Source organism: Hemiscyllium ocellatum, chromosome 9 (genome assembly GCF_020745735.1).
Source record: "Hemiscyllium ocellatum isolate sHemOce1 chromosome 9, sHemOce1.pat.X.cur, whole genome shotgun sequence".
Taxonomy (NCBI): domain Eukaryota; kingdom Metazoa; phylum Chordata; class Chondrichthyes; order Orectolobiformes; family Hemiscylliidae; genus Hemiscyllium; species Hemiscyllium ocellatum.
In genome coordinates, this window is record NC_083409.1 from 43,825,992 (window position 1) to 43,839,785 (window position 13,794).

The 13,794-nt window shown below is 36.6% G+C and overlaps 1 protein-coding gene across 7 annotated transcripts in view; it reads left to right on the top strand.

Annotated features, from left to right (window-relative positions):
• The window catches only part of nek7 (NIMA-related kinase 7), a 189,583-nt gene that overhangs the window by 154,156 nt on the left and 21,633 nt on the right, over window positions 1-13,794 (top strand). For all 7 annotated transcript variants that reach the window (XM_060830196.1, XM_060830193.1, XM_060830200.1 and 4 more), the window contains 2 exons: window positions 1,110-1,217; window positions 9,120-9,214. In XM_060830196.1, the coding sequence (XP_060686179.1) occupies window positions 1,110-1,217; window positions 9,120-9,214 (203 nt within the window). The remainder of the gene's footprint in view (window positions 1-1,109; window positions 1,218-9,119; window positions 9,215-13,794) is intronic.

Below are 13,794 nucleotides of genomic sequence, written 5' to 3' on the forward strand. Positions count from 1 at the left end.
GCAGCAAAGTGTACCAGCGACAAGATACACTGCAGAAATTTACTACGGTAGCATTAGACAGCACTTTCCAAATCCATGATACCTACCATTTAGAAGGACAAGTGCAGCAGATGCATTGGAGCTCCATCACCTGCAAATTCCCCTCCAAACTGTGCACCATCCTGACTTGGAAATACATCATTGGTCTTTCCTTGTCACTGGAACTACCTCCCCAATGTCATTGCGGGTGTAACCAAATGGACTGCTGTGGTTCAAAAGGCAGTTCACCACAACCTTCTTCAGGACAACTAGCAATGGGTAATAAGTGCTTGTACAGCCAGCAATGTCCTCATCTCATGAATTAATTTAAAAATAAATACAGTCTGAAGTATATCAGCTGCTTGAGGTGCCAGTTTTCACATTTGTGCCCATGATTCCATATCCGTTGATTTATAAATGACTGTGGAATTCAATAGTTGCCAAAACCTTGTGTTTTCTACAACTGGAGAAGGAAATATGAAAAATGAATAAACTTTGGATACCCTTGTTTAAGCAGTAGAAAATAGTATAGAATCATATTGTCAGAAGTTTAGGAATCCTGTTGCATTGCAGCGAAAGGTGCATTAGAATGATGTGACAGAATGTTGAGAGTTGTTGTTTACTCCAACTGCATCATCTTAATCCATTTTTAGTTTATCTGTTTCACACAGTAGTGCCTGGAAGCATATGGACTGTATCCTTGGTCTGTGTTTGAATGCAAATGGAACTATAAATGAAGTGCCCTCCAGGGACAATACTAAAAATATGGAAATGGGGAAGGCAAGCAATTTTGGACGATTTTAATGAATGAATTTTACTCTTTGAAATATTTTTTCAAAACCCACATAACTAGATGTATGATTATTGTTTCATCAATTTTCAACTAAAATACAAACAATTAAATTTTCATGTATTTGAGAACTAAAGTATATATAGAAGAGGTTTCCTATTTTCCTGCTATTGGGAAGCAAATGTAAATATTTTATTTGAATGGTAAAGCCATGAGATTTTATGCTGTTCATAAAATATTTCCAAATGTAGTAAATTGTCAATACTTTGTATCTATTTACATGTATTTTGTTTCCTTGCAGATATCAAACCTGCTAATGTGTTCATTACAGCAACTGGGGTAGTTAAACTGGGAGACCTTGGATTGGGCAGATTCTTTAGTTCGAAAACTACAGCAGCACATTCTTTAGGTGAGCAACCCTGCACAACACGAATCCATCTAATTACAGAAGTGGGATGCATTTCATTAAGAGTGTGACCAAAACCATATGTCTGTTGTAAACGTGCATGCAGCAAAGGCATGCTCCCTAACCGATATTAGGTGTATCTATTTCCTTGTTCAGTTAGGGGGTTTCCTGTTTCTTTGACCTTTGCCATAACACAGGGTATGTCTGGAAGTAACAAGTCCAATCTTACTACTGATACAGAACTCTGATTACACAACAGTGTAATAAAGACCAAAGAGTTTGTGATGAATAGACTGCTTCAAGGCTACATGCTGAGCTGACCCATTGATCCTTTCAGGGGTTTATAATGCAGAAAACCTTGAACAATCAGACAGCTACTTTTTTAAAAAAAAATCATGTTGCTATCCTATTTTGGTTTGGAAAGGCATACCTCAAGTGAATACTTTTGCATTTTTTTTACTTTGGCTAAGATTTGAAAGCACTTTTTAGCAACTGGTTGTTGCAAATAATGCAGCATTTTCCTCACATCTTAATTTCACACCTATTGTTTTATGTTAACAAACCTAGATGTGCTATTCTTTGTGTATATCATTAATAGATATTCTAAATAGCAGAGGCCCAAGATCTCTCTGCAACACTCTACTAGTTACAATTCAGAAACTTGAAAGTGTCTCCTTTATTCCTACACTCTGCTTCCTGTCCCTTAATCAATATTTCATCTGTTACCTCCAACTCACTGATCCCTAATCTTGTGTATTCACCATTTTTGTAGCACTTGTCAAATATGTTTTGGAAATTACATATGCTGAATCTGTTGGCTCTCCTTTGCCTACCCTACTAGTTGTATTCTCACAAAAACTACAAATTTGTCAAATATGATTTCCTTGTAAAATCCTGTTGACCTTGTCCAATCATGATTTTCTCCATGCATTATTAATACTCCCTTAATCATAGATTAGGAAGTCTTGTGGCATAGCAGATAGCATCCCTATTTCTAAACCAGAAGCTCTGGGACTTGATAACCAAAGCTGATGCATTCATAGCACAGTTAAATAGGTTTAGTATTAACCTGAAACTCTTTACAGCATCTGCTAATGTTATTATAAAAGTGAGATTGATTCAGTCAAAAGCTGGGGCATTTGCTATCACTATCTGCCACTCTAGTCTACAAGAGTGCTTGTTGCCACAGAAACTCTGACTCCCTGAGTGAACTGTAACAAACCACCGCAATAATAGATTATAGCATTTTGATGTCAGTCTATTTAACATGTGCCTCCGTGTCTTTTTTGTCTCAGTCCTTTTCTGAATAACGATATTGCATTTCATAAACTTCTAATCCACTATGATTACATCTCATACCCCAGCTAAGCAACTCTGAACTGAAGTTTCACAAGCTGCAGATGCCTTCTGCAGATACAATCGTCCAGGACTGGAGTTTCTCCAGGCTCTCACATGTTGCAGTCATGGCACACCACCTGCCCGACCATGTGTGTTTAACTGTATGTATTTATATAAATAGTTAACTTGTTGCTGAATTGCTAAAATCATATCGAGTTGCATTCTTTGAGCTTGTAGAAGAAAGAAACCTACCAACTGTGGGAGGCAAAACAAAAAGAATGAAAGGTTACTGTCTGTCTCTCTGTCTGTCTCACTCTTCTCTGCCCCCTCCTCCAACTTCAAAACAAAATGTCATCAATGGGTCTGTCCATTAAGTTTGGTGCATTTTTGATTCTGTAGTATTGCTTTCTCTAGAGAAATAACTAACTTTTTTCAGTGGACAAGATCACAACTGAGCCATGAAAACTTTGATAATAAAATAGAATAGTTTTTGCATTGTTCAATATTCAGTGGACTTTCCTCAGATGTCATAATTGTGCATTTGTACATTAAAATCTTGTTTGAGTGTCTCACTTTTCTGTATTCCAGTGACTGTTCCGCTAATTGGCATGTTAGCAACCAAATTTTATTGCCAATCTCAACAATTAGTTCTAGACACTGAATCTAATGCTTTATTGAGTTCTGCGCACAACAAGGTGCTGAGTCTTGATCAGATTTATTACAGTGCTATAATGTTTCCCACTGAGCAAGACCTGAGACTTTTCACGAGATGATAATTCTAAAAGCACTGCACACTGGGAGGGCATGATATTGCTGCAATCAAACTGAACTGGTTCAGCATAGGTTTTGAGGAATGCTAGACTTGGTACCTGATACTGGATGTCCTGCTGCAATGTTCTAACAGTGTGGAAAATAATGGCAAAGTGGCTGAAGGATTCTGAAATAAAAACTTTTTAGAGTTACATCTGAAAACAATGGAGAAGACTGGAAATGCAAAATCTTAGTGTCATTCAAATTTGTGGTATTACTGTGGTCTTTTTCCACTTTGAGACTTTATTAGTCTTTAATTAGCACAGACACCAGGTTTAAGATAATATTGCGGAATTACAAAATGTCAAATGATAGCGGACATTATTTTCACAATGACAAAAAACTTTGTCCTTCAGCGTGTAGCATCTTCACTGAATACGCTTTAATGGCAAGACAAAAGAATTCAATAGCTATTGGTTTTAAAAATCTACTTTTGAGAGCAGATGTAAAAGATTGTATTACATGTGAACAATTGGGTTTTAGAAGAAAAAAATAAATTTGTATCTATCATTTGACATGTGATTTATTGTATTATAGCTTTTGTAATATAATTGTTACATAATCTGTTGGAAACATTGAAATAAAACCTGTCTGCAAGTTATTTTGCCCTAATCTACATAAGCAACATCAAGTTAAATTTTCTGTGTTGCAAGCTTTTTTTTAATTGTCTATGAATTTTGTCTGTGACTTCAGTTTGCTGGGATCCTAGCTTTTTTTTGTGTGACTGCACTTCACATTTTACAGGAGACTGTTCTCCATCATGAGCAGCAAATGTAATCTTCATAACAGCTTCAGTTTGTGTGAAGTCTGAGCAATGTTAGGAAAATTAGAAGCAACAAACACATTTGGCAGTTGGTAGCAAGAAACAAATGGAGACACAGCTGTAGTTCAGAACCAGAATGTCCCGATTGCTATATTGGTTGTATTTGTCAAAACTTTGAAATAGTTCAGTTCTAGGATTTTCAGAGGAACTAGTTGCCTTCTGTATATTATGGCATCCTCAAAATCACTGATCACTATCAGAGGGAAGTAAAGAAGTTTATTTGAGAGCACCAAAGAACCAGAATTCATTGGGTCACATATATCTAAGACTTGAAGCATTGTTTGAAAGCATGAGTAAAATATCTAGCTGTAATGAGAATGACATAAGTTGAACAACTTAGTGACTATTCTGGACTGTCACATATACTAACACATCCTTAACTTCACATTGATAAAATCTCAATTCACTCAAATAAAACTTGTACTAATTGAGACAGAAACCACTGGGAAGTATAATTCTTTTATAAGTTTATAACACGGCACGGTGGCACAGTGGTTAGCACTGCTGCCTCACAGCGCCAGAGACCTGGGTTCAATTCCCGCCTCAGGCGACTGACTGTGTGGAGTTTGCACGTTCTCCCCGTGTCTGCGTGGGTTTCCTCCGGGTGCTCTGGTTTCCTCCCACAGTCCAAAGATATGCGGGTCAGGTGAATTGGCCATGCTAAATTGCCCGTAGTGTTAGGTGAAGAGGTAAATGTAGGGGAATGGGTCTGGGTGGGTTGCGCTTCGGCGGGTCGGTGTGGACTTGTTGGGCCGAAGGGCCTGTTTCCACACTGTAAGTAATCTAATAATGGTGCAATACAGTAATTTATATGGTTGGACAAATAAGCCAGAGTATGCATTTTTTTTTTACAAGTTACAAAACATTATCCTGGAAGTTAAATGACTGTTTTCAACAGGAATATTCATTCCTTGTGTGCTTTTTGTTTTTCCCCCTTTAATTGCTAATTTTAGGAATCTTAAGACATTAGATGTGTAATCTTTGTCAGATTGCTAGGATACCAAACAGCCTATTATTCATTATTCTGAACTTCAATAGGGTACATTTCTTGGAGGTTTTGATTCCTCTTTTTCATTTCATTCCAGTGGTGTTTTTGGCACCTAGACTTGTTGCTGTCATACACTTTTAATTTGCCTTTGCAGAAAATTTTATTAAATTACCTGAGCAACATATGTTTACTACTTTAAGCTTATTAGCTTCCCAAATCATTTTAGTTCTTTCCATATCATCAAATTTGCTCCATCTTCACATGGATATTCCTCAGGTTTTGTAACTGAAGGAATTACTCATCAGTGCTCCAAGTTAATGACATGAACTTCTGGTTTGCATCTTTCTAAACTGCCCTCTCTGATTTAAAATTCACTGTCTGGTAAGTTGTGAAAGAATTAATATCTTACAGTCAAAACATCAATATGTTTGCAAGCTGGCTAAAAAGTCATCTTTTGTCACTGGTTTTAATTGACCTATTGTCATTTTAAGGTTGCTCTGTTGATCGGTCCTGGAGTGATTGATCACACCATGTTTTTGAGCGTTTTGATCGAATCTAGGATCTCAAGCTGAAATCAGATTTTCCAGTTATGAACATATGTTGACAAATTGAAAGAATTTAAATATATTTGCAACTTCTGAACAATAAATAATTTTTATTTCCACATAATGGAACTGTTTTTAATATCTAGGTAACATGTTTGTCATAGCTGTAACTTTTTTGAATTTGGAGAGACTCTAAATTCATCATTTGCTCATGTAGTAAAATTATACTTCAGTTCTAGAAATGCTGGCAAATGATTGATATTTCCTATGATTCAATTTTAAGATTTTTTAGCAGATTAGCTTGACGGCCAATATATTTCCGAAGCTACTTGGTTGAATTACTTTGACTTTCAATAAGCTGGGAGCTGCATGTTTTCCCTGCCCCCTACAGATTTTCCTGTGCATTCTCCACACCCACCAGCTTGCAAGTTTTTCACTGCCAATTATTAGTATCACATTTTATGGTCACAAAAGGTGATTATTGTTGACCCAGTTCAGACAGACCAAATGCATATTTATGGTAATAATTGGTTAAATGTGGCTTTCTACTTTTATCATCAGCTTAGATTTTAGCAGCTCTGCATAACTGTCAGATACTATCCTTTTCCATTCACGTTAGCTGGCTCTGTACGTAGTTGTAAGGATTGACTTAGGCAGAGATAAGTTGGTCCTCTGTGCATTAAAAAAGATTGTATCTGTTAAAGTTCTGTGATTTCTGAAAATGAATATATTAGCAGGTATGTAGGGAAGCCGGCTCGTATTTATATTGTTTATGAAATTCTGAAAGCAATACTAATGCAGAGAACTTGGTTACTAAGATTTAATTTATAAATGGCATCAATGCATACAGCACTAGCAGGAAACATTATTATTACTACTTTCCCGGTTGGTTTGTAGTGATCATGACTGGATAAATTATTGTACAGTGTATGCAAAATGTAGTTCAGTTGTATTTATGCTCTGTTGTAAACTTAGGAGTAATCTGAGTTTGTTTCACCTTTATCTAATTTATGATCTAAAATTGTTGCATTTGACAAATATTTTACTGAATATTGATACTAACATATGATTATACTTGACCTAAGTATTCATTGTTTGATGCAGCCATTTGTAATTGGCTTGTTCAGAAGTGTTATTATACTACACATTTCTGAATATATTGGACTTGAACCCGAATTTTATGGTTCAGAGGTAGGGATACCACTGCACCTCAAGAGCTATAGTTTTGTTATTTAGTGTACACTTAGTTTAATTCTCGGTTATTCACAGCTGGTATAGTTAATACATTTACAGATGACACCAAAATTGGAGGTGTAGTGGACAACGAAGAAGGTTACCTCAGAAAACAGTGGGATCTTGATCAGATGGGCCAATGGGCTGAGCAGTGGCAGATGAAGTTTAAATTTAGATAAATGTAAGGTGCTGCATTTTGGAAAGATAAATCAGGGTAGGACATTTTCACTTAATATAAGGTCCTGGGGAGTAATGCTGAGGTTCATATTTTCTTGAAAGTGGAGTTTCAGTTAACTAGGATAGTGAAGAAGGTGTTTAGTATGCCTTCATTGTTGGTCAGAGCATTGAGTGTCGGAATTGGGAAGTCATGTTGTGGCTGGACAAGACATTAGTTAGACCGTTTTTGGCATATTGTATGCAATTCTATTCTCCCTACCATAGGACACATGTTGTGAAACTTGAAAAGGTTCAGAAAATATTTACAAGGATGTTGCCAGAGTTGGACAATTTGTGCTATAGGGAGAGAGTGAATTGGCTGGGGCTATTTTCCCTGGAGCTTTGGAGACAGAGGGGTGACCTTAGAGAGGTTTATAAAATCATGCCGGACATGGATAGGGTAAACAGATAAGGTCTTTTCCCTGGGATGGAGAGCCCAGAACTAGAAGGCATTGGTTTAGAGTCAGAGGGGAAGAATTTAAAAGGGATTGAAGGGGCAACTTTTTCATGCAAAGGGTTGTGCGTGTGTGGAATGGGCTGCCAGAGGAAGTGGTGGAGGCTGGTCCAATTATAACATGTTGAAGGCATCTGGATGGGTTTAGAGGAAGATGGGCCAAGTGTTGGCAAATGGAACTAGATTAATTGAGGATATCTGGTCAACATGGACGAGTTGGACCCAAGGGTCTATTTCTATGCTGTATATCTCTATGATTCTGACTTTAATATACTATGTCATAATATAATGAAGAAACATTCAATATTCAGTGAAACTCCTTTAAAACAATTACCGTTTGGAAACTAGTCAAAGAGCAATTCACTTTGCTCTGGACTGATAGTGCACAATTAACATTTAAATGAATTTAAGTTATTACATTTTCAGAAATGCTGACAGTGCTGGAAATCTTAATAAATTTTGCTAATTCATTTGGAGCAAATGTATCATGGCGGGGAGGGGGAGTGTGATTGAGAAAATGTTTTATCAACTTCTAACCTAAAATAGAAAAACCACTATATAGATGATGTTATCTGAAATGTTGAGGCTATTCATGCTTTTCTTCAGATTAACTTAAAGACTAGTTTCAGCATGGCACTAAGTGAATCATATTAGATAATAATTGACATGCTACGTAACACTATAGTAAGTGCTCATTTTAAGTTGGTTATTCAACATTATTTTATTTCAGCATTGCAGACATAATGGGGGCTGGTATGGGTATCTTTGGAATTTCTACATATGTGTCTCTTCACATTGGGACTAATACAGTATTGTGACCCAATCTGCATCATTTTTGCATAGGTTCTCCTCCTCTCTGACCCACTAGCCATCTTTTTACCTGCAGTATTCCTGCTCTCTCCTAATTGCTGATCCTACTGCTTGCTACTTTCCTCCCAAAGCCCTCCTACCTATACCTCCTCTCAGTCCCTCCTTTATATCTTGTCTCTCACCATCCTTCTCCCATTCACTTAGTAAAGTTGGGAGAGAGCAATAGTTGTGTAGGCTTGGCCAACAGGAGAGGTGGCAAATAGGAGAGCTGTGCAAGCCAGGGGCTGGTCAGTGAATAAGAAGACATAACATTATTTTCTTTATAATTGTTTTCATTTCGAGGGTATTTAATTTACATATATTGGCATTTAGGACTGTACAGTATTTAAATCTACAGGTTGTAATGCTGTAATACCCTTTCTGGATGTGAGATTCTACAGAATTTAACTACAGCCTTTGTATTGGTTGCAAATAGAAAATCTGATTTGCTTCAAATTCTTTCATTAAAGTGAAGACTGAAATATTGAATTAAAACTACATTTCACTTGCATATGAATGTGAGTATGCTTGGTTCAGAGGTATCCGATTCTGTGCACAAAAAAAAACGAAATATCAAACTTTTGAGAAGTAATCCTTTTTAATGTTGCATTTTGTAGTGTACATGTTATAACTTTTCTTTCTTTTAAAGTGGGTACCCCATACTACATGTCCCCGGAGAGAATACATGAAAATGGATACAACTTCAAATCTGACATCTGGTCACTAGGTTGTTTGTTATATGAGGTAAGCTTAAAAGGTATGAACATTCTAATATGTTGATTCTTTTTAATCTGAGATGGAACAGTAACTTGGACACAAGAAAGTAATTGGTGATTTTTTTTCACTTTATTGTTGCTTTCTAATGGTCAAGAAATTAATTGCTGCCATTTCTTGGATTCCTTGTAATCCAGTTGGTCAAAATGTTTACGAATTGAGATGTCTGAGATGATACTCTGTCTGTTGCTCATAAATGTGTTATGTTTTTCAAAATGAAAGTAGTTTGTGTTTCTTCAATAAGCTAGTCACACTTGGTACACCCTTTTAATCAAATAATGCAATTGAACTGCTTTTCTTAAATTCCAATACTTTTACCAGTCAGCCTTTTAAAAACTATGCGCAAAGTTGATAATTTGTCCAGTTCCATAAGTCATTGGCTTCAGACATCTGGCTCCTCAAAAGTGGTATGTGTGTGCCGAGAAGAAACCTGGAGCAAGAATAAGCATTATCCCAGCAGCCAGGCTGTAAGCCACATGCAGACTTCATGAGAGAAGAATTGCAACCAGTTGCCCCCTTTAAAACCATTTTGGTTAAATGGATAGATGAAACTCCTTATAGCATTAAACTCTGGAAACTTAGAGCAGTGGTGGTGGCCAGTTCTGAAGAAGGGTCACTGGACCTGAAATGCTAACTCTGCTTTCTTTCCACAGACACTACCAGCCTGAGTTTTTCCAGCAATTTCTGTTTTTTTTAAATATAATTTCTATGTTCTATTCTATGATCTATATACTAAATTAATTAATTAAAAATAAGATAATCCAAACCATGTTAAAATTAGAATGCTCAACAGAGATGATTTTGCTGGAGAATAAACCATTGAAGGATTGTGTTATTGAGACCTGAGTAAATATTTCACCTATGATCTTGTCAAAGATAAGTGCCATCCACCAAACAACCTGAAATGTAACTTTATCCACACAATAGATGGTATTGATGCGCTGTCCATGTTGAACCTAAAGATGTTTTTTAACTGCAGTTAGTTTACAGAACTGAAACAAGTCCTTCTGTGTTCTGCTACAAGATTGCAGAAAAATAGGTGTTCTACTTGGTTATCTTTCTTGAGCTTTCAAACTGCAAGTTGCTTCTTTAAGGGACAAACAACCTTAGCAAATATTTGGAATAAAAGATCATTTAACTAAAATTAATATTACACGTCCTTGATTATTCAAAAATCAATTCTGGCACAACTGTAACAAAATAATAAAATTAATCCTGACTCTAACCCATAACACACAACTTGCTCATGAGATTTTATTTTTCCTTAACAAATCTCAATGTCTATTTTGGTGACCTCCGAACAGCATTGGCCTCGACAATCAGTCCTTTCCAATGACACACCTAGTTGGACGTGCTACAAATGCTGACCTGGTTGTCCAATCATATGCATTATCATGCCTTTCCCAAAAATTGCTTATTTTTAAGACAATGCATGCAATCCACACTCTGTGGTTCCTGATTTTCTATTTAAATATGTTTTCACACAAATATGATGCGTATTTGATCCATCGCCTATCAATATACTGAAGTTTTGAAATTAGTTTGGACATAAAGGAACCCAGGCTGAGCATTAACTTCTCTATGTAAATTCATGCTGCGAGTTGATTAAATGTGGGTATGAAGTGGAAGTAGAAGTTGAATATAATTGGTTTCTCCGCTTACCAAAATGACAGCTTTAATAGATACTGCCAGACCTGAGGTTCTCCAGCAATTTCTGCTATTGTTTCAGATTTCCAGCATCTGCAGCTTGAGGCTACTTTTATTGTTTGACTCGAAGTGTTAGCCTGATGAAGCTTGGTGTGGCAGGAATTTTGGGAATTAGTTGGGAGTCAAAAATAAACTGGAATGCAGATTTGAATTGAATTGAATGATTTATTGTCACTTGTATTTAACAAACAAATAAGTGAGAAGTGTAAGATGTTGCCATGCTCTGGTACTATTTTGACTTACAGAAAATATTAAGATATAGGGCTGAAGTTAAGATAGAAGCCTTCAATATAAGTGAAAACAGAAACAAAAATAAAAGTTGCTGGAAAAGCTCATCAGGTATGACAGCATCTGTGAAGAGAAATCAGAGTTAAGATTTCAGGTCCAGTGACCCTCCTTCAGAACTGAAGAACTTGCCTATCCTTGTCTTAAATTCACTCAATCACTTGACCTCTGCAAAGAGTTCCACAGATTCACACCCTCTGCTAGGAAATTCCTCCTGATCTCAGTTCTAAATGGTCATCCCTTCACTCTGAAGCTGTGCTGTCAAGTCCTATTCACTCCTACTACAGGAAACATCTTCTCCATGTCCACTGTATCCAGGCCTGTCAGTATTCTGTAAATTTCAGTGAGATTCCCCATATTTTTCTAAATTCCATCGAGGGTCCTCAACTGCTGTTCATATGACAAGCCCTTCATCTCTGGGATCATTCTTCTAAATCTTCTCTGGACCCATCCAACACCAGTACATCCTTCCTTAGGTATGGGACCCAAAACTGCTGCCAGTATTCCAAATGCAGTCTGACAAGAGCCTTATACAGCCTCAGCAGTACATCTCTGCTGTTACATTCTTGATCTTTTGCAACGAATGCAAACGTTGCAATTGCCTTCCAAACTGCCGACTGAACCTGCCAACAAAGTCATGATCCCTATTATCTCATAGGACAAGGGCTGCAGCTGCAAAGGAGTGCCACCATCAGTTTTACCTCTCAACTGCACCCTATCGTGACTCCGAATTATACTCCCTTTCTTTTATTGTCGCTGGGTCAAAATTCTTGGGACACCCCCAACCAAAGTTTGAAAATGTTAACTTTTTTAAAAAGTAAAATTAAAAGCTGATATCAATTTTTAAAAAATTGTGAAAGAGTTTGCTACAATAACTTTGGGAAATAAACCTGCCATTTCTCAATGCAATGTTGCAGAGTTTTACCTGCACTCTGAAGTAGTCTAGCATACTGTCAGATTCATCAAACCATCATAAAGAATACTGTGAAGATTGCAATGATTCTAGAATGAGACCACCTTAGGGCAACTGGATTGTTTTGCCTGTAATGTCTACATTTTAACTAAATAAGTTTGCAATAAAACAACTTGAGCTGTGATCCGCATTCCCTTATGTTTTACGGCTTGTGTAATAATAGCTGCCACCATCCAGGAAGACAGTTCTGTCCAAAGCAAAACTGCTACCACTATGCAGTTGGATTAGCTAATGCTGTGTTAATTGCAGGGCAACAGTAGTATTTATCTTCCACCTTTCTCTTCCATCTGAGATTGAACCCACTGCCATCCTGGTGTGTTTTGCATTTGGATGCTGGCCAAATTGTGTTAAAACTCATCCAAAATATGGCAAGTGAATTTAGAATTTTGCTTGATAAATGCTTTCTTAGCACTATCTCGCCAATCATTTTGGGAGGTTTGTTTTGCATAAAAATATTGAATAGTCATCACCATAATTCCCCTACTTGATGGTGCTAATCTTTCATTTAGTCGTTTACTTGAATCCAAAGTAAGGGTAATTGCAGTGATAATGTAGGGAAGTTAATTCAACAGCCAAAATGTAGCCTTTCCAATCGTATTTTATAGCACGTTGTAACCATCTGTGTTGCTGTCTCTTTTGCTAGTGTTAATGACATAGTCTAATCTCTTAACCATAATGTATTATGCAAAGTGTTTTAGGAATTCTTTTATATCTTGATCTTTTCAATGTAAACACTTCAATTGTTTTGGGGAGCAAAAAACTAAAATAATACTTAACAGGAATTTACCAATCAGTTGTCCTTAAACATAAATAAAAACTAAAATGAAGGCAACTGCATTTCTTGCCAAAACGAATATCTTTTAGTGGCATCAATTAACGATGAATTGGACTTCGAGATGCTAACGCTGGTGCAATCCCCTTATTACGATCGTAATGTCCCTTCTTAGACAAAATTTCTAAATTGTGTTGAGAAGGATATATTCTTATGTTTCTGCATGATGCTGACATGACTGAAGATTTATACTGTACCACTGATTAATTTAGATATGAGTTTACAGTATTTCTGATATTTCGCCCATTCTGTGTTGTGAAAAATCCTTAGTTTTTGCTTTGTACCTCAGGGAAGGGGAAGAAGTGTCTGAGTGACTATAGTAGCATTTTACAGCTCAAAACTACTTGTGTGGAGAATAGAATAAATGTAGTTTAATTGGGCAAGGGGATAGTTCCTTTCAGCTCATATAAAATGACCCTTCCGTGTACACAGTTTTAGCATTGCTTTTATAATGCTAAAGGAAAGCTGTAATAGTCAAACATGACTTTTAGCATGAACTTGATTACACAAGAATTATTTATTTTGTTGGTGTTGTTGGTGATTAAGTTATACTGAGCACAGACAGATGAAGGACACAATTAGTAAGGTGATTGAAGCAAATTCAAAGTTTGTTTTCAACTCTCCATTTCATAGCTGTCTCTGGGTATGTTATCTAGCTAAGTGTTGAGTGCTACATTTGCAGATAAACTTGTAACATGCACAGAAGTTCTTTATAATGTTTTAGGTTGTGTTTTGTTTCTTTTATCATTCCCG